The 22923-nt window shown below is 35.5% G+C and overlaps 1 protein-coding gene across 2 annotated transcripts in view; it reads right to left on the bottom strand.

Moving 5' to 3' along the window:
* Window positions 1–179: 179 nt before the first annotated feature.
* The window catches only part of LOC121407252 (DNA topoisomerase I, mitochondrial-like), a 31033-nt gene continuing 8289 nt past the window's right edge, over window positions 180–22923 (bottom strand). The window contains exons 6-18 of one of the 2 annotated variants that reach the window (XM_041598227.1): window positions 21639–21768; window positions 19830–19999; window positions 18970–19085; window positions 17976–18097; window positions 17546–17668; window positions 16353–16540; window positions 15177–15321; window positions 14479–14622; window positions 10783–10968; window positions 9195–9378; window positions 7577–7799; window positions 6228–6377; window positions 180–5614 (exon numbers count right to left, since the gene is read on the bottom strand). In XM_041598227.1, the coding sequence (XP_041454161.1) occupies window positions 5512–5614; window positions 6228–6377; window positions 7577–7799; window positions 9195–9378; window positions 10783–10968; window positions 14479–14622; window positions 15177–15321; window positions 16353–16540; window positions 17546–17668; window positions 17976–18097; window positions 18970–19085; window positions 19830–19999; window positions 21639–21768 (1984 nt within the window). In that variant the 3' untranslated portion in view covers window positions 180–5511. Of the gene's footprint in view, window positions 5615–6227; window positions 6378–7576; window positions 7929–9194; window positions 9379–10782; window positions 10969–14478; window positions 14623–15176; window positions 15322–16352; window positions 16541–17545; window positions 17669–17975; window positions 18098–18969; window positions 19086–19829; window positions 20000–21638; window positions 21769–22923 lie in introns of those variants that run through there. The other variant, XM_041598228.1, reaches the window with a different exon arrangement.

Here is a 22923-nt window from a genome sequence, read left to right on the forward strand (position 1 = left end):
CCTAATAATCATTTGTAAATTTTGTGATTTAAATTTTATATAATAAAAACAGAATTTAACAAACAAAAAACCTGCAGCCACCCCCCCCCCCACCCACATACAAGTTTACAATTATCTACCATATCACTCACATAATTCAAACTCAAATGACCACTAAGAAATACAAGCTTTCATCAATCTTAAGGAGAGCACTGCCTGAGCGGTCTTTATCATAATAATCAATCCAAAGGGAGAAAAATAAAACAATGACAATCCCTTTGAAGAAGTGGACACATAGTTAATGTACATAAAAATAGAATCAACATTGCATAAAATATCCATCACAAAGTACATCCAAAACCTCTTCTGATCAATCACATTCCATTATCAATACAGATATTCCACAAGATTTTATTACTCAAATTGATAAGAAAATTCAATGGGAAAAAAAATCCAAAAAGGCGTTGAACGACTACATTATTACTACCATAAGGGGTAATGATATTATTGAAACAAAGACAAAATCTCCACATTGTTTTTCTTAGAAAAATTGAAGACACATGCGAATGTCAATACATACCTTACATGAAGTATATTAGTTCTCTTTATTTTACAATGTTTTGGCAAGGGGCTACATCACATCTCTGCCACATTTGATATAAAACTAAACAAACAGTCGTCACCTCACTGCAAAAGTGCATTAAAATATACCTATAATCTATCAGAAGTATTTGATACTGCAGGTATTTTGTAAATAAGTATCATTTATGTTCAAAGGTGTATTATAAAAAGAAAGAAAGAGAGAGATATACTGAAGAGGGAAGTGTATCTATTCTACCCTTTCTACCAAATATGCACTTGTTTTAGGCTTAGCTTTGATAAATATTTGTAAGGCCATAAATCACTTGGGTATATAATATAAGACTGAAAGGGGGAATCTTAAGGATTTTTACAAAAGACGGCCAATTACAACATTTTTTACTATCAAAAAAGCAAACCAAAATCTGGAGTTAAAATATGTTTCATTTGTGACTAGAATGAAAATTCATCTTTAAATAATACAGTACACAATACACAGTCTCTTGTAACATTACCCTACATTTTGCAGTGAGGTAATAAGTACAAATTCAGTAATAATATAAGAAACTTTACAGTAACTGACCATATAAAATGAAATCTCACTCACTCACAACCCTGATGTCAAATACAATGCATTCAGTCATGTATGGGGGGTTTTATATTTCATCATTTTGATAATGGATCATGTGGTGATGAATTAAAGCTTCTGACATTCAACATACAATTCACAAAGCACTATGGTTGAGACCTACACATTCAATACTACTATAAAGAGTGCATACTAATATGAACTACAACATCAAAATACTGATTCTACATGCCTCATGTGCATGTTCCAAGCACAAGGGGCATTGAAACAAGACAGAATCTTCATGCTGTCTGACTACAATCAAATGACCACTTTTCTGTATAAAAATATCATTCTTAACAATATTATTGAATGGCAGTCAGCATGTTATTCTTACACTCTAGGGATAAAAACATGAGAGAGAATTACATCAAATTGGCTGCCACATTTCTCATACTCATTTCAAGATCGCCCTACATTTCAGTTTACTTCACACTTGTTAAATTTCTTTTGATACATCATGGCGATTTTCTTTTGTTTGCCTTTCGTTATTCTTTTCTTATCGATATGGGTAAAATCAGACTGGAGACAGAATGGGTGATGTCAAATTCAGTGGTAACCTTTGGTGTTGTCTATTTGTAAATCCTGACCAAAAAGAGTCAAGCTGCATTTTTGCTCCACCCAAGGCCCCCCCCCCATAGTGACAAAATTGAAATCAAGTTGGTCCTGGGATTAACCTCAGAATCTATTAATAACATAATTTGGATATAATAGACTCACAGCAGGTGTCGGTCAAAGCTAGAGATGGAAATCTGAATTGTGCTTTTAACACCAACACCGAATTTGAAATCATCCAATTTACGCACCAAGGAGGATTCCCTGAAACTTTTGGTCTTATACTCGTACACTTACAACCTGATGGAGGCTGACACACTAAAACACAAACAAGAGATAAAAATGCCCATGGCTTACTACTACGTAGAGCAATACAAATCCAAATTAATTGAAAATAATATATATTCAAACAAAAAAGCTTTGAAAAAATCATGAGCATGAATTAAACCATTAATGAATTAATTTTTCATAAAATAAAAGAATTATGCTTTAAAAAAGGTTAAGACTAGGCAACATAAAAATATTCTTCAGCAACATAAAGCACAAAAGTAATATCACTAAATAAAATGAAGTCATAACTAATCATGATTCACTATTCCTTCTCTAACATGAACTTTTTGTAAAGCCACACTGATTGTAAACACATAAATAAATATTACAAAATCATGAAAATATGAAATCATAAAAATCTCTTTTGATAAGGCAGGATATTTTTCAATGAATACTCTTCTCCGGTACGACAATTCAGTTTCAATGATGAAACAGTTTACATAATATAATCTCAATTTTTTCACCGATTCCTTCATACCAGAGTTGACTTGTTCCTTTCTAAGGCTGCATGATATTGCGTACATGATATTACAAGCTGTAAAATCATACTACTAAGATATAAATATATCATCCTGATGAATGATTGTCAATGTTTATTCAGCTATGGCCAACATATATGTAACAGGTGCAATAGGTGGGATTCACAATATTAAGGCTTCTTATCAATCTTTAGATTCTTGTGAATAGTTTAAGGTAGGTTTCTTGTCAGGAAACAATAAAATAAGTTTCTTTGTGAAATATTGAGAGGTGACATATCGAGGACCCAATGATTATCATCTATTCATTTAAATTCAAATGGCACAATATTACAATATCACTGTCATATCAGACAGCTAAACAATTTACTTTACTACATACAAAATACAGCAATGTAGTATTTTGAGGAAATAGCCCATCTGTGTGGGCAAATATTAATATTACCATTTCTGTATTATCTTATGTTGTTTTGCACTTTTGGGGATATTTCCATTACAACCAGTCATACATTCACCATGGGGGGGGGGGGGGCAAAAATCTACAAAATGGTGTGGGAATTCATTAACTTCAGTAAATTGAAAGACTTTTTGAAGAGGCATGACTTGTGCATGAATTGCAGTAAAGCATTCTCTACCAGGTTTTATGCTAAGCCTTCAGTTTTTGTCAAAGAAATAAGTTTTAAATTCATAGTAAACTGGTCTACTTAAATCAATATTTATATCTTGGTTCTGGCATTTCACTTTAAAAGGCTGAAGAGCGTTAAATATGCAAAGCTTTCCACATTAAAAATACATTTGAGTTTGTTAGAATTTCGAGTTGGTTGGATGTGAAAAGCTTGGTTACTCTTCATGCAGTTCCTACTGGCCATATCAATACTGTGTTTTATCAACGAAAATGAACAGAGATGTCCACCAAAAGAACTTTCACCCAACACTCTTCTCTGATCAAACACAATGAGCAGATTTTATTTCTCTGCACATTTCCATCTCAATACTACAGTGGAATGCTACCCTTTTCTCCTCACACACAAATAAATAGTAAATCAGATTCCGCATAAATGTTCAATGAAATGGGAGTTCATGGTCCAATATTCCAGTCAATTTGGTAACTCTATTTCAGGAGCATGATTGAATAGATCTACGGTGTATAATTATTTTCTAAGATGACTATCTCCCTGATAGTGACACATGCAGAAAGGACTGTCATATGTAAAATCTCTACTTAATGCATGGCTAATATTGAATCAACCCTATTACAACAGCCTTGATGTGTCAGTCTCAAGCCTATTCAAAAAATAAGAAATTTAATTTGTAAGCAGGTCAATTATCAGGAGTGATTAGAAGCCCTACAGCTACTTGGAACACACATCAAGAGCACAACCAGATGTACAGGCTTGATATCTGGAGGTGTTCTTACATGCCCTCTCTAAAGCTGTGGGCCTACCAATATTCACCGTCTTTCATACAGAGCCTGAGAGCTGATAAACTAATGGGGCTGATCAAATACATTTAGGATCCCCATATCAATGTTTTGGAATCAATTGAAAATTTGCAATCGATTGCTGAGCTTCCTCTTGGACCAGAGTGTGAACTGATTCGCTACAGCTCAAATTGATCTATCCATTGTACAATTTCAACAAAAAACTGCAACTGATTGTAAATATTTTCATGCAACATCCACAAACGGGGTGTTGCAAGAAACTTGCGATCAATTGCAAGTCTATTTTCGTTCCCGAAATCTAGCATATGCCATGCAATTAATTATAAATTTGCGATTGCTTGCTAATCTGCTCCAAGAAACAAGGAGTGTAATCTGATTTGCTGTAGCTAAAAGTGATCAATCAATTGCAAAAGAATATTTGCGATTGATTGCAAATATTTTCTTGCAACACCCACTATGAGTTCTTCACCTGACAAGTCTCACACAGGATCATTGATGGTTGCAGGTACTCATGGTTGAGAAAGGGATTCATAGGCAAGGCCCCATCTTGTTTTTATAGAATAACCCATGTCTTAATTATGGAAAGCCAACAACATCACGATTTGTCATTATCACATCCGAAACCTGTAGTGCTCCTAATGATGGCTTATGATTTATCATCATGTTCCTGTGTTTAAGACATGGACTCTGGACTAGTCATCTACTAGATTATTACACTGCCAGCTGTCCATACTAGAAGCCCATTGCAGGAGTCGCGTGTAATCAAAACTAAAAAAAAAATCAAACACTCCTCCTTATTTCACACAGTTCATTGGTTAAAAGTTGAGTTGCATTTGATTTTCTTGGTTGCGTTCGATTGCAAAATCTTTCTGCAAAGGGCCCAGATTGCATAATATTCCCTTGATCTCTCACCACAAACTTACTGACATAGGATACTTGCCTACTGTGCCGTCATTAAAATCATTAGACCGAAGAAAGAATTATAGCTCCAATCAGGTCAACATTATTTGCTCATTGTCACATTAACATCATATTATCAGAGTGAAATAAACCACACACAAAAAAAATCCCTCGAAAATGACTATGCTAAAAAACATCATGATCAACTTACACAATATGGTACTGACAGTATTCACCAAGCATTGCTAAATGATTGTGAATCACATACCTCACCACAAACTGAACATGTGACAATAAAACATACCTTCGAAAGCCCTTACTTGACAAGTCCAATGTGCAAAATTCACCGTAATTTCACAGGTTATTTTCTGTAGTATTTAATAGTGCATCATGTGCATGTGAAATGATACAAATTAATTGCTAATATATTATTTCATGACCATATACATATACTTACTGAAGCAGCTAATGAGCTAAGCAGTCCAGGATAAGATTTTGAACAGAGCAAAACAATACAACACTCACACTTCAACTATGTGGTGGCAGTTGAAGCTTTGTGAATACTGTCAGTACAAGATCCTCAATATTAAATATACAAAGAGAAATAAAAGTTAAAACTAGGATTAAAATACAAAGTCTGCTCCAGCCATATCGATGGCCCATCGGAATTTGTCTCGTTGAGTTCTGTTGTACACTTTCTCAATAGGCACATCCCATTTCTTGGTCCTAGTAAGTGATAGAAAGAGGAAAATAAAAAGGCAAGAATGATTGCATGTCTACCAATATTCAACTTTCACACAGCACTAAATGTATGTTGGCAATGCCTCGAGGTGGTTTCAGATACCCATCTAAATGGATTAGACAAAGCATTGACAAAACTGAGGAGGATCCCCTTATGCATAGACCTTTGGCTGAAAAATTGTGGAAAATATCAGATTTCAAACTTTTGTCTGAGAAAGTAGCATCAGTTACCAACACTCCCCTTGGGAGCAACAAAACCAAGTAGCATGATTATAATGACACAAAATGACATTGAGGAAAGCAGTTTATTTTAGACTATTGATATGGAATTAAAGCTGAATGTGCAAACCCTACACCACAATGGTTCATTCCAAGTTTGGTGTTGGTATTGTGGTTGTGGTTGATGTCGAAAGCACAAACCAGGCTGCCTTCCAAATTTCCAAAACACCAAATGTAAGATTCAACAAAGCACTAGCATCATATCTAAGTTAAGTGTTTGGTGCTTGTCTGATGTAGCAATCGGCCCAACACGAACATCAAAGGGTCAACACTAAACCTGATATCCCCCAATGAATCATTTACATAACACTGCACTTACCATGCCACTGATATCCTTGGATCTAAGTAGTTGAGTTTGGAGGTTCCCAAGGCAATCTCCTTGTTCTCCTCCTTGTCTGTAGCTTTCATCTCTAGCTTAGCAAGCTGATCCTCCAGACGCTCAACTTGCTTCTGTTTTTTCTCCAAGGCTCTGAACAAAATAAAGACAGAATTTATCAATAATTGTATCCATTATCTACATTAGAGATGTAGGAATACTGTGATAAGCAAAGTTCCCAAACATAATGATTGAGGGTTCAATTCCAGCTGAAGAAATGATGACCTTGCACACTTTGAATTTCAAGATTCGTGGCTAAGTACATTCTTCAACAGGGCATATTTCTACATTACAGTTTGTCATGTAATTAATAATCTGGGATTTGTGGCTTTCTCCTAATCCTCTTTTCCTTCAGAGTCATAATAAAATAAAACATATCAAATTTTTGTCATATATTGTCTTGAAAGAAGAATATCATTCTGAATGAAATTATGGGAGAAAATTACCACTTAGTAATGTTGTGAATTGAAGCAAATGAAAAAGTTGTCCCTACCCAACATCACAATGACATTTTGTACAAGGCAAATTTAACCCTATCTAGGCCGGGGTATTTTTGGAGTTCATATGGCTGGTCACGCCGAAAATTGGCACAGGTGTTGCCTGGGACATAATCTACAAGAATGTATAGTAACTTATTTCATGCGAAACACTATTAAGTGATTATGCTAATTTATGCGTAATTAGTATGCGAAATCATACTTTTTCCTCTAACTCCCTAAATAAGGCTCCATATGTACTGATTTTTGGTATAGAAACTCTTTGTGGTGTTCTTAGCAAGTGTACATGAAAAAAATTGTGATATCGAATCATTTTCTTATGTATTATATTGTTTTTTGCAATTTCTTATGTACATCGCTGTTTTTTTGACCTTTTGTTTTTCATTGTTTTTTCAATGAAATTTGTTGGGGACTCTTCTATGATAAAAAGCATAAAATAAATACATTTAGACCAGCAAAACTAAAAATAATCATACATTTATGAATTTTGGTTGAAAACACAATTTGCATTGACTTTGTACACGAAATCACGTTTTTGAGCAATTTTCGGTCTGACATGCACTTACATAATGTTGCGTAATTTCGGAACCACATACCCGAGTGACGCGAAATTGGTCTCAAAAGTTGCGCAAGACTTGAAAGTAAAAAGTCAGCGAGAGGCAAAGTAAAAAAAATTTGCGCGGCAAAAATATCGCGGGATTCGTTGAGGGGGGGGGCCGGCCTAGATAGGGTTAAAGTCCCCACAGGTATAGAGCTACAATATTTGCACCCTTAGTTAAATCTAGATTCACTTACAATTTCAATTTCTCATTACGGCTATTCTTATACTCGCTCTTGATGGCTTTCAGCCCCTTGCGAGCTTCCTTGATGTCCTGTTGCTTTTTGGTGATCTTTTCCTGGAGGTTCTCCATCTGCTTGTCAAAGGTTTTGGGTGCAGCGCGCTGATGGTTACACAGCACTGCCACGGCACGGTTGGCTCGATTGTAAGACAGCATTTTAGCAGTGACTGTGTCATCAGCTGAAATAAAAGAAAGAGGAAATTACGTATCAACAGTTTTGGGTGCAGTGCCCTGATGGTTACACAGTACTGCCATGGCACTGATGGCATGATCATAAGACAGCATCTTAGCAGTGACCATGTCATCAGCTGAAATAAAAGAAATGGAGAAATTGCTTGTCAAACATATTGGGTTCTGAATTTGAAAAGGTGACAGGACATTTGCTCCGGGCTTTATTTTGTCTAAGATATAGGTTTACAGTTGCAAAAGGGTTTTACGTTAGGTTTAGGAAAGGGTGTAGTGTTCAATCCAGGGTTGAAGTTGTCATTCCATTAACATGTGGAATTGCAGCGGAGCAATTGCCGTTGGAGAAAATGTCATGAAACCTTAAAAAAAAAAAACCAAACCCGAAGACAAGATCATTCAATGCATGTGTACCATATTTCTCATAAGTCTTATATATTGTCTGATTCAAACAGGTTTCAGTGGTTGCTTCAATTCTGAAAGACATTCCAAGTCCAATATAGTGAATGACAAAAGTCTGAAAGCATGCTAATACAACAGCCAAGAAAGGAGTCTGTGAAAACTATCAAACAAGTGATGCATGTACATGATTGATTGATTTGATTGATTGAATGGTTTATTTATTTCAATATTCACTGAAAATAGCAGCCAAATGCTGAATTACATTCAGTTTACAGATGGTTTATATACAGACATTTTAAAAATATACAAATTGGAACAAAACAGGCAAATATCAAAATTGTTCTACAAAATAATTATACATATATGAAATAAATTGAAATACTCAGCATATGAGAAGAAAGCCTCAGAGAAAGAAAGGGAGACAGGAACAAAGTTAAAAAGGTTGGGTATTTAACATGAGTTCATTATGCGATCTATCCTCACTCCAGTTGAGGCTCTGTTCAATCTATTGAGTTGAACACAGCCTCAACAAGAGTGGATAGGTATCATGCAATGAAAAAAAAAAATAAAAAACATGATAGCCATGCAATGAGAAATAAAATATGCATGTAGCATAAAAGGAACAAATATTGAAGACCTTTCAACCAATCAAATCAACAAAATCTCTGTATTAGTTGTACAAGACTTGAAGGAATTACTGAGCAATTGGTCATTTACTGCATGTGCCTACAGACTGTGGATGACATATGCTTTTGTGACAAGCTATTCACATTAGACCTCAACTGAAAACAACATCTAGTCATTGCTGGGGGGGGGGGGGCTCTCAATCTTTCACAGTAAGGATCATGACATTGATTTTTAGTGGTATTTGAGCCTCATTAGTGCCTCTGATTTGGCAACTAGATAATGGGGCACTATAAATATACAGAGACTAGAGTGGACATGAAAGGCTGGAAACACTAATACTCCCATCATAATTATATTCATACCATCTGTAAGCTCATGAAGTTGATTCTGCAGGGTGAAGGAAGCATTGAAGGTCCTGAAAACCTTGGCAGTAAGGCCCTCCATCAGCTCCTGAAGGTACTTGTTGAGGATACCAGTGTTGAGTCGATCAAATAGGTTGTCCTCTCCCTTCTTGTTTTCCATGAACAGCTTCAGATTCTTGAAGACCTATCAAAGATGATGCAAAGATGATAAAAAATTCTTCCTCACAATTCAGAAAGTTACATGCTTTGTTTTACTTTATTTTGCAAAGCTTTGGCATCCCTAATAATAATCAGTATGAGATTGTTCTGTGAGTCCTATTCAGGGATTTAAGTAATGCTATTGTGTTATTCAACGAAAGTTCAATTGTTAGCAAGCAATTATGTTTGAACTTGATCTACAGTCTGACCTCTCTTATCCGGACACGTTGGGACCAGCACCAATCCGGATAAGGGATTTATCCGGATCTGGAAGACCCAATATTAAATACACGCAGCTGCGCTGCCGGCTGCCTCCCCAGGCCACCGGCGGTAGCTACACTATTATAGTGGGCGTATGGTACAGACAATATTCACTGCAGAGTCAGTGCAAATTATAGGCAGTGTTTGTATGGTAATGAAATCGATCGATGGCCAAAACTCTTGGATAATTTACCTGCTAAAATGATTGAGGTATACATCAAGCATACCTCGAAAGAAAGAGAATGACTCGATGAAACCAAATTTTAAATTAGATCATCACAGTGGGTATCGCAGCTTCGCAGTGTCAGCCATTGTTACACTGACTGTAGGCTCAAAGACGATAGCGCTGTCTGAGTGTCTGTATTGAGGCCTAAACTTAGCTAGCAAGACATATGTTGTTTTTCCTGTGAAGCAAAAAGAGAAACGTGATGAAATGTTTGCGCTGCACCGATTTACTAGAAATTATCATTCGTAAAGTTCTTTTGGTGATTTGGGTGAGATATTTTCATGAAAAATATGTTTGGTGTAGGGTGACTATGTTGGGAAATATATGTAATCAAAGTGAGTTTACGTATAGGATTGAAATCTCATCTCATCACGTACCGGTACTAGATTGAATGAAAAAAAAAATCTCGGCAAGTGTGCGTCCGGATAATAGAGAGATCCGGATAAGGGGAGGCCAGATAAGAGAGGTCGGACTGTATATAAATCTTGAAATTTATATAGCTTTCTACAGATAGGGAGAAAATAATATTAATGCAGGAGTTCATAGAAAAACATAAACTAATGAGAACATTTGAATACTGTAAGTGTAATTTATCAAAACATAATTCACTTCTTCCATTTTTTTCATTCATCAAGATTGATGTAATGAATCATATTACTGAGAGAATCTGTGGCCTGTTTCAGACAATACTCATGATTATATTATAGTAATGGTTTTGTTACGGTAACTAGCCTTGAATTTGTTACGATGGCCATAACTACAATAGCAAAATGACCATTATCATGGATTCTTTATGAAAGAACAACTCTGATCCTAAAGCAAACATTCTCCTATTCCCTTAACAATAAAAAGAGAAAAGGGAAGAAGAGTAAAAAAAAAAAAAAAGGACAGGAATACACTCACCCTCTTCTCCACGGGTACAGAGTTCTCGTACCTGATGGAATCTTTACCCAAGAAATCAAACTTAACCACAAACTCCTGGCCGTCAAGCTCCTCAAAGAGTTCAATGTGCTCTACCCTTAGGGAGCAACAACCAACAGTATCTGCTGTCTCACCTTCTTCCTTCTCATTACCAGCTCTCAATGCAAGCTAATGTAACAAATGTAGGTAATTAAGAGAGAAAAGACCCATGGTATATAAATAATTCATAGTCTGTGTTTACTCTGACATGCAAAGAGAAATGTCAAGTCCAGGGGATAAATTTGTTATACAAATTTGAATAGCATTTTGGTCATAAGAGAAAAGCTCTCAACTAAGTAATGTACAGTCCTTTGTAAAAATATAATGTACAAAAGATGTGATGCATAGCAGTCTTTCAAATATGTGGAGCAAATTGCGATGTGATACCAGGAAAATTATTCCCTGAAGTCTCCTGCAGAGTTTAACTCTAAAGGAGTAACATTCTTTGCAAAACTCATGGAACACATGAGCTACTTTACGCTCATTCCACATTTCATTAAAACAAGTGGAATGCCTCTGGCCGTCTCACCTGCATCACGCGATTCAACATAGCAGCAGTGCTGACTTTGAAAACTACTATAACTCACACAAGATGTTCAGTGATACTTGGTTACTCTTATTTCTACGTTTTATGAATTAGACCAATACACTTACAGAGATAGGATGGTAATTCAACAAATACCCCCATTGCGGCCAAAGTTCATTGATCTCACATGACCTTTGACCTTGATCATGTGACCTGAAACTTGCACAGGATATTCAGTGATACTTGATTACTCTTATGTCCAAGTTTCAAAAGTCAGATCAATAAACTTGCAAAGTTATGATGGTAATTCTACAGATACCCCAATTATGGCCAAAGTTCATTGACCTTTGACCTTGGTCATGTGACCTAAAATGCGCACAGGATGTTCAGTGATACTTGATTACTCTTATGTCCAAGTTTTATGAACTAGACCAACATACTTTCAAAGTTATGATGGTAATTTAACAAATACCCCCAATTCGACCAAAGTTTATTGACCCTAAATGACCTTTGACCTTGATCATGTGACCTGAAACTTGCACAGGATGTTCAGTGATACTTGATTACTATTATGTCCAAGTTTCATGAATCAGATCCAAAAACTTTTAAAGTTTTGATTAAGCCTGAGTCATATCGATTATTTTGAAAACCGGTGTTCGACAGCTCTAATTCGATCGAACATCGATGCATCGAATATTGAAGGTGGGGAAAATTTAGTCTTTTGTTTTTGCGTCGATGCGCTTTGCATATGCACTACGCACTGACGGTATGCGCTGGCGTTGGCCGGGTGAGCAGATGACAGAGCAAAGTTCGTTTGTATTTTCCATGATCACAAAACACACAAAAAAGGCCGGGGACCAAAGCAGAATTCTTCCCAAAATATCTTCAACAATGATATTTGCAGATGACAACATATAAGTTTAAAATGAAACAATAATAAAGACATGAATCACGCAGAGTCGATCCGAATGATTTTCGGTCGACTAGCATTCGCAGGACATTCACCAGCCCCGTCCGCAGCAAGCTCCGTACACTCACTCTCCCGAAACGACAGGCGTGCTTGACGTCAGCGCCAGCAAACAATTGCAATCAACGGAGAGCGCTGTAACTTGCCTGAGATTGTGTAGTTGGATCCAAAATGAGCTCCAAATAAATTTATGGGAATAAATACGTAATTTTCTCTGGATGGTCATTTGAATTGCTATTCAGTGCTGATATAACGATTGTGAGGAAAGATTGTGGAATATGAGTTATGACGATGTTCGAGAATTAATCCTGATATTGATAATGACAATCCATTTTTTTAGACACAATTGAGCATGCGATCAAAATAAATACGAATGTTTCGAATCGAGCCCTAAATTCATCTAAATTATTACGATTTAACAAGATTTTATGGTCATACTAAGAATATTGACGATGTCAGCAAAGTATGTTATGTTCATATGGAAGAAATAATACTGGGATTATTTCTATTGTTATTCCATCTATATCTCTGGACGTCTCCTCCAAGCTCCGAGAAAATAAGCACAATGCGCATGCGTGTTCGATGACGTATGACATATTTTCCCATTCATGAAATCAGAGCCCAAAGTTGGGCACAAACTAGCTTCAAATTGATGGGAAAAAATATCAAACGCAATTTTCTCTGTTTTGTCATGTAAAATGTTATTATATGGTGATATTACGAACTTGAACAGAGTTTTTGCATGTAGACAATGTTCGAGAATAAATCCTGACGTGATGATTTTTTTCTTAGACAAGTGCACTAGCTCGACTCAAGAAGTCAAGTCGATCGTCATGAGATGTCGATGTCCGCCATTGAAAATTGAAACGAAATACAACGTTTCACATCAAGCTCTAAATTCATATTAATGATTATCATATGCAAATTATTGTTAAATATTACGATTAAATAATGTTCTATGGTCATGATTTTAATATTGTTCATGAAAGCAAGATTTATTTTACGTTGATCGCGTCAATTTCCGGCCATTTTCTGGTTTGATTAAAGAACAGTACTGCGCATGCACGATCGATGGCCACGGACTTCCATTCATGATTTCATCGTGCATAAATTATCTCGGCACGAGCAGACGAGTAAGACTCGAACTATGATCGAAATAAACTTCAAATTAATGGTGAATAGCATCATAATTACTCATTCGGTTTCATTTTGGGGGCAATAGAAATCAAGTAAGTAGTAGTAAAGTTGGACATTACTGATATTTTGATGATTGATTGTGTTCCAAACGAATCGGCCGGCCGACGTATTTTTTTTTTTTTTCGATGCACCGATTTTGCAAAATCTGCACCGGTGTTCGATGACATCGATCGAACACCGATTTTAAAATCGATTCGACTCAGGCTTAGTTTTGATTGTAATTCAACAGATACCCCCATACCCCCAAATCGGCCAAAGTTCATTGACCCTAAATGACCTTTGACCTTGGTCATGTGACGTGAAACTCATGCAGGATGTTTGGTGATACTTGATTAACCTTATGTCCAAGTTAAATTAACTAGGTCCACATATTTTCTAAGTTATGATGACATTTCAAAAACTTAACCTCAGGTTAAGATTTTGATGTTGATTCCCCCAACATGGTCTAAGTTCATTGACCCTAAATGACCTTTGACCTTGGTCATGTGACATGAAACTCTGATAGGATGTTCAGTAATACTTGATTAACCTTATGGCCAAGTTTCATGAACTAGGTCCATATACTTTTTAAGTTATAATGTCATTTCAAAAACTTAACCTTAGGTTAAGATTTGATGTTGACGCTGCCGTTGCCGGCGCCTGTAGTCTCACTCTGCTATGCAGGTGAGACAAAAATATGAAAAGTGAATAAATACATGCTAAACTAGGATAACTACTATCTGGTTTGGAGTTAATTTTGTTATTATTGTGAGTTGTGGCAAATTAAAACTCTTCTTAACTCTTTTTTTTGTCTGCATTATTTTTAAAATACAGAATTACAAAACTCTGAGAATCATGAAGCTACATAATTAACAAATATCATTATTATTGCTCTGTATAAATTTTCTTACACAGAATAATGCAATGCACCACCAATCCCCAAAACGGCATTTCGAGGTTACAACATTACCTTGTCTATGAAATATAAGGCAACAGCACGTTGTCTGACTCTCATTTCTTTACTCTTCCAGTCTTCACGGTACTCATTTCTGATCCTGTCTACAGATTCCTTCAGCTTCCTAGCTACTTCATACTTTGCCCAATCCTTCTCTCCCTTGATTCAAAAAGAAAAAAGAAAAATTTCTCATCAAAGTCAGTAATATATATGACAAGGAATTACCAAGTGGTCATATCATACTGAAATTAATTTCAGCATATAAATCTTGACCAATAAAATGGCAATTGCTCTGTCAACAAATACTCTATGAGATTAAAAGTTTATTCAGGTTACATTTTCAATATTTTACTGAAAAAAGGTAAAATTTCATTTTCTACAATAAAAGTACAAATGACAGGGCTTAAATTTCTTATTTTCAAGAAGTGTCATGAAAATTATGCTTGTGAAATATATGGCATACACATTACATTGGCTAAAGACAAAATTAATAAGACACAAGATATTCAGTGTGCAGATTTTATCCAAAATTCAGGGTTGGGTAAATTCCTTGGACACATTTTGGCCCAAATTTAAAGTCATGAACTAAATTTAAGTAATTTCTACACAACATAGAATTGAGGAATCAAAATTTTAAGGAATTATTACATTTTCATAATTAATATACTTTTCTGGAACAAACAAATAGACGAAATGAGACGAGGAGTGCTTACCTTTATTCTAGAGCTGGGGTTCAACATAACATACTTGATAGCACCTTGAATGTTTTCAGTCCATGAAGCTAACCAAGTCACAGAGTTATCATGCATAACCTTCTTCCATTTATGACCCTCTGGGGGAACTGGCCATTGAGAATCCCTGAGAAAAAAGAAAGGTTATAGCTAATATTTTCTTTTCACTCAAATACGGATAACATGCAAGAAGATATAAGACATTTTCCAACATAGTTCTAAGGTATGTGAGGAAAAATGTTTTAACTTACATTCCTCATTACAACTTAACAATCTCTTGCAAAATACAATGCTGCTATTCTTGCAACTTGCCTGAAATGTGTGCAGACGGAATGATACTGAGAAACAGAAATGTGGGAATATTCTCAGGCCAATTCCATGAAATAATCAACCATTTTGAACGTAGAAACCTTATTTTCTCCTTTCTTACAGTGCTTCACAAAATGTCAAGCCACAGTCATGTGGAAAGAATTTCATTTCGTATATGAAAAAGAAAAACAGAGATACATGAATATCATTTCATGAATGTCTCAAAATACACACACATTGGGTTGGACCTAGGTTGGGCTTAATTACAAGCTAACTGAATAATTGTAATTGAAGTTTTGAAAGGGAAAGCAATTGTAATTGAAAAAAAAATGTAATTGACTTCAATTACATTTAATTACATTCAATTACTTTACGATAAACTGAATTTATGATTTGATTTAATGACTTTTTTCATGTCAACTGATTCAGCATCAAAGAGAGTAACAGGCAGAATCCATGCTTTTTAACCTAAACCTTCATCCTGTCAGTATCTCTGTAACTTAGAATTATGTTGAAATAGGTGGTACTATGTACAGAATACAAATTGATTTTAATTATGACTTTTCTAGTAAGTAATTGAAATTGCAATTGTAACTGAAAAAAGTAATTGGAAATATGTAATTCAATTGAAAAGTAATTGAAATTGAACATTTCTTCAATTACGTAATTGTAATTGAAGAAAGTAATTGAGCCCAACCCTCGGTTGACTACATATTTTATGAAAATGCCCTTAAGCAGACCATGGGTCAGAGGTGGATGACAATGCCGTTACGGCACTGTTTTTCCCTCCAATTATTGTATTTTATGAACACACAGCTGCAAGTACGACACATTGCCAAGAATACTCACTTGCTACAGTTGATGATGACATCTTCTGGCACTATCCTCTTCTTCAGCTTGCCCTGCTTCGGGTGTTCACCACGACCTCGGAACAAACTGGGAGGCTCCACCCTGAAGTTGCCGATCTTCTCTTTGTGACCGTCGAAAGAGCAGAAGCCATACTCCTTTTGGATCTCTTCATTCTTTTTCTTGATTTCCTATATTACGGTACATCAATAAATGGATACTTGATAACTGCCTGCTGAAATGAAAACTGAACCTAATCCTGACTAGAGTGTGTGTTGGGGGAAGACCAAGATGGAAGAGTTTATCTCATGTCCAAAAACAAAGGAAAAAAATGAAGGGGGATCTATCTACAGATTCACAAAGGTTCCATTGAATAGACACCCCTATCAAATCAAGTTATCGTCTTGCCATACGAGGATCCATCTCAAGCCTTAGATTTCATTATATCTAGGGCAAGGCCACTCTTCAAAAGGGCTTTAATATATATAAATAAAGCAAGTTGGAAAACTTAAAAGGGTACAAAAATATCCACAACCAGTGAAAGGGGCATTAGAATAAACATCCAAGATCATGGCCTCAAGGACCTGTCATTGTTAGTGTATAGTTTGACTTGCATTATGAATAGGGGTGTGAGTAGTCACAAATAAAAAGATCTGAAAAAAGCTAAGGAGTGTTAAAAATGTTTGAAAAAGAAAGAGCTCCCATACTTTTTTGTACAGAGGAAAGCCAAAAATAAGCTGAAATTAAGCTGAAAATCAAAACAAAAAAAATCTGAAATCAGATAAAAATCTGAACTCTCACATCCCCGATTATGAATAAAGAACTATGAAATGTTTAGCAGTTCTGGGGATCATTTCATGAAATTTGTCTGCAATGACAAATAGATATTCGTTATCATTATTTACCAAATGAAAACCCCTAAAGGCCTGGTCACACCGCCCGAGCATTATTGGAGCGGTGCGGTAGGGAGAGGGGGTCGAATTTCGCTCACAAAATTTGGGAAAAAATAAATAAAAAAATAAAATAAAAAAAAAAAAACAAAAAAAACAATCGCAGTCGAAAATGTTGAACGGTAGCGAGCGGTGACAAATTTTTCTCTCCGCTCCACGACCGATCCAACAACACTCGGGCGGTGTGACCAGGCCTTTATGGTTTATTATGTACTACAATATGCCAAGCAAAGATTGACAGCTTACTTGTTTCTCTTCTTTGCTCATAGCTTTCCTTTCTTCTGATTTCCTCTGATAATAGGCATGTATTTGTTTGAAGTTGCACTTTTTCAGATCCTTGATAATAGCCACCTCTTCGGCATTCATCACCTGAGGGTACAATTAAAGAAATGAAATGATGAAACTTGTTAACATGACCAATAGCAAAGAGCAGCAAATGATAATGGTTTTCATTAAGTTTTTACAAATCCTTATTCGGATTCATACCAAATGAACATCAGATAATACTTATCAAAAGCTTTCCCTCTTCATTTTCATTGTTTTTTAAATTTCTTTGTTTTACAACTTTTTATGTTATACTGTTTTTTCAAAGAAAATTGTCAGTGAAACCTTTCTGATCATATACATAATATTAATTGATTTTCATCAGTAAAGATTTACCAAAATGCTAATATACCTTTTTCCAGTCCTTAAAGAAGTTTTTATTGAAGACATCTTTGGTAGTGTAATCATGTTCAATCATACGGGCATAGAATCCAGCCACTTCCTCTGCCTCTTCACTAAGCTTCATCTCCTTTCCTATGATAAGAAACAAAAAGATCCTTTTGTAAAATATCAGTAGAATGAACAAATTAAGTCATCAGTAACTTTACAAACCACTTTATGAAACACCACCAAGGATCATATCATAAAACTTCATGAAAATGTATAACTTCGCAAAATGACAGGAACATGAATTGCAAAATTGTGACCTGAAATATTTTCCCAACATTGGAACAAATGACATTTCTTCTGAAAATATCATTAAAAAGTTGTCAATTCTAGTGGAATCCAAAATTGGGTAAACTATGATTATCTTTTTGTCAAAAATGTAAAGTTGTAATCACTATTCATATAGTGAGAGAACAGTTGTCAAATGTGGCAAAAGATATCTATACCTTCTATATTCACTTCAAAACACAAAATGACTAAACTTCTTATCGTTTTCAAATAAGAATCTATTTCCTGTTTTTAAAGGACATGAAACAATAGGCTATATTATATTTCATTACCACCCTAAGGAGATTACCATTTTCCCTTAAATCACAAGGTGAAATTTGGATGAATATCAAATTGATCTACAGCAGTAATATTGTTCTTTGATTCCTTCATTGGTGCACTGCTCCCTTTTGGATAAATGTTGTTGGGGCCTGGTTTGGAAATACATACATGATACCTTTGTGACCCATGTCTTCACCCCGATTTCAATTTTCATTTTGTGTTATTACTGTGATTCTTTATATTCTCCTCCTCCTCTTCTCACCATCCACCTAATCCTCCTTCTTTTCCTCCTCGTATCATCATCCACCTAATCCTCCTTCTTCTCCTCTTATCATCATCCACCTCATCCTCCTCCTCCTATCATCATCATCATCATCATCATCATCATCATGATCATCATATCTATTTACCATCATAGAAGAATTTGACAGAGCTAGGCAGAGGTTCATAGGGTGGAGCAAACAGAGGTCCTTTGTGCTCCAGGAACATCCATTTGACTCCTTCTGGATGTGGGGTCTCCTTCCACCTGTAAGGATAGAACATGGCTGGGTCACTTAAATGAATGTTTTCGTTCTTATATCCAGTAGGGCGTCAGATTTCAGGAGGGATGGATTTTTATTTGCTGGCCCCAGACTTTGTAAAAATTGGGAAAAACTTGTAAAAGAGACATCTTTTGGGGAAAATAAACTGTGTTCCAGCAAGAAATCTTTGACCAAGCCTCATTAGCCTCGGCAACAGAGTCAGGTTAGGGAAAGTGTGATAATAACATTACCTTGAGGGATTTTCCATTCTACACTACTTCTACTAATCAATAGTCATAAATCTTTACCATGATTGCAACATGTTGATTCCAATATTGCAAACAGGCTTATGTCACTGGGTCATGAGCTTTGACCTTTTATCCTTTGGACCAAAAAATTGAAAAAAGAAACATAGTCCAAATAGCCCAAAGCCTTCGAATCAACCGATGGAGACAAGACAGGTTGGGCTTACTTGAATCCTTACCTTTCATACACGAGTTTTGCATCTGAAGATTAGGAGGGATTAGACTGATTTGTAGCATAAAATATAGTAACATGGTGACTTTACCATCAAATAAGGTAACGTCCATGGGATCCTTGATATTTACAAGCTATTGCGAATTGTTAGAATGGTAGTTACTAAAAGATGGCAATTTTACTATAGCATTATCTTTATTAAGTGCCCCTCAATACACCAATTCCAAACCATAATGTTCAACCTGTAAAATCATGCAGATCATTTCACTTACCATTCCCAAACCTCTTGTTGCTCTTCCTCTTTCTTTTTCCTTCCTCCTTTCTTCTCCTTCACTTCTTCTTTAGCTCCTTTTCCCTTCTTATCTTTCTTATCCTTTTTGGCTGGCTTGGTGTCTTTCGTTTTTGTCTTAGATTTGGATTTTTCTTGTTTCTTTTGCTTGGCCTGTCAGAAATTATTTTTTTTTAAAAATGAATATATAGAACACATACTATATCAATACAGTCTTGAAGGATAAGGATGAATTTTTTTCTTCCAGGAGAAATTCAATACCATGTAGGTAACTATCAATGATTCAGCTCTAGGGCATCTCAAGCTTATCTTTTAAATGATATTAGTATAACAAGTGGAATGCCTCTGGCCGTCTCACCTGCATCGCGCGGTTCAATATAGCAGCAGTGCTGACTATGAAAACTACTCTAACTCGCACAAGATGTTCAGTGATACACGGTTACTCTTATGTCCACTTTTTATGAACTAGACCAATAAACTTACAGAGATATGATGGTTATTCAACAAAAAACCCCAACATGGCCAAAGTTCATTGACCTTACATGACCTTTGACCTTGATCATGTGACCTGAAACTCGCACAGGACGTTCAGTGATACTTGATTACTCTTATGTCCAAGTTTCATGAATCAGATCCATAAACTTTCAAAGTTATGATGGTAATTCAACAGATACAACCAATTCGGCCAAAGTTCATTGACCTTTGACCTTGGTCATGTGACCTGAAATGCGCACAGGATGTTCAGTGATACTTGATTACTATAATGTCCAAGTTTAATGAACTAGACCAATAAACTTTCAAAGTTATGATGGTAATTCAACAGATACCCCTAATTCGGCCAAAGTTCATTGACCCTAAATGACCTTTGACCTTAATCATGAGACCTGAAACTTGCACAAAATGTTCAGTGATGCTTGATTACTATTATGTCCAGTTTAACGAACTAGACCAATAAACTTTCAAAGTTCTGATGGTAATTCAACAGATACCCCCAATTCGGCCAAAGTTCATTGACCCTAAATGACCTTTGACCTTGGTCATGTGACATAAAACTCATGCAGGATGTTCAGTGATACTTGATTAACCTTATGTCCAAGTTTCATGAACTAGGTCCATATACTTTCTAAGTTATGACGACATTTCAAAAACTTAACCTCAGGTTAAGATTTTGATGTTGATTCCCCCAACATGGTCTAAGTTCATTGACCCTAAATGACCTTTGACCTTGGTCATGTGACATGAAACTCTCATAGGATGTTCAGTAATACTTGATTAACCTTATGGCCAAGTTTCATGAACTAGGTCCATATACTTTTTTAAGTTATGATGTCATTTCAAAAACTTAACCTCAGGTTAAGATTTGATGTTGACGCCGTCGCCGTCGAAAAAGCGGCGCCTATAGTCTCACTCTGCTATGCAGGTGAGACAAAAATTGTGTATGAATTTTCAATAATTTCACAATTATTTATTCCACATTGTTACATATACTCTGTATGCAGCGTCTAGTACTATCTCACCTCTGAAAAAAATTGCTTGTGTAATTATTCTGAAAATATCAACAACAAAAAAATGTGCCACATTGAAAGAGACAATTTTCTTTCTATATTGGGTCCTTTTCACAAAGACCAACAACTTTATTGTCTTGATTGTGATTGGTTGCAGAGCTGTGCTACCATGGGACTTGCAATAGTGGCAACATTACCATAGCTATGACTTTTTATGAATCAGGCCCAAGGATAGTTCAAAAGAGAGTAAGACATTCAAGAAAAACTTTTATGAAATTCCTACATACCAAAGGTTTGTAATCATCCTCATCATCTTCCCCTGCACTATACTCCTCCTCACTCTCTTCATACTTCCTTTTCTTGCTGGAACTTTTCTTGACAGGCTCTTCATGCTTTACCTTCTTTGCAGACCCTTTCCTGCAGATTAACATAAAAATCATTTTGACAAATTATGCTGCTGCCGCCGTCGGAAAAGTGGCACCAACATTCTCGCTCTGCTATGCATGTGAGACAAAAACGCTTAATTCATGAATAATTATACTTTTATACTATACATAGAAATATCTTGAGGTCAAGTCCACAACAGAAAAAATGATTTTAATCGTACGAATAAAATCAAACAAGCAAAACCCAGAAATTTTCATCAAAAGCAGATGTAAAATAAAAAAGTTCTGACATTTTAAATTTTCATTTTTTTTCACAGAATAATTATATGAACAACTCAGTGATATATACGGATGACAGAGTTGATGACATTATTTTTTTATTATTTGAATTATACAGTATTTCATTTTTTACATATCTGACAATGTGGACATTCCACATGTTCAGGAAGGAATTACATTTTGTTCCATATGACACTCCGTAGAAAATAATACTTCAAAAAAAAAAAAAAACTCTCAATTGCATTTGCAATTATGCATATAATTGATTTGCGAAAAATAAGCGAACTTTAAAATATCATGACTTTCTTTTATTTTACATCAAATTTTGATGAATGGCTATTCATATTAAAAGTGATCAAATAGAATAGAGGAACACAGTACTAAAAGATTTTTCAGTGATCACATACGAGAATTACTTTCCTCTAGATTATTAAGAAAACAAAATACTGAATAAGAAATATGAAACAAGTGATATACACCTGCCAGTCTTGCCTGCATTGAACATAGCAGAAGTGCCTACTTTGACAACAACTTAGATGAATAATATTCACAAAATATCATTCATATGATAATAAAATACTAAGTTTATTAACCCTAAATGACCTTTTACTTTGATCATGTGATCTGAAATTAGTTGCAAAATGATCAGTGTGATACAATGCCCTACATGTATGTCAAGTTTCATGCAATAGTTATGATAACACTTCACCAAAATCCTCAGTTAAGATTTCAATGTTGATACCAAAACCTGGTCAAAGTGCATTGACCCTACATGTAAACGACCTTTGTACTCAATCATGTGACCCGAAAAACTGCACAAAGTGATCAGTGATACTTGAACGTTATGTTCCAAGTATCATGGACTAAGTCCACATACTTTCAAACTTATGACATTTAAAAAAACTTA

The sequence above is a fragment of the Lytechinus variegatus genome, chromosome 2, assembly GCF_018143015.1.
Source record: "Lytechinus variegatus isolate NC3 chromosome 2, Lvar_3.0, whole genome shotgun sequence".
In the NCBI taxonomy this organism is placed as follows: domain Eukaryota; kingdom Metazoa; phylum Echinodermata; class Echinoidea; order Temnopleuroida; family Toxopneustidae; genus Lytechinus; species Lytechinus variegatus.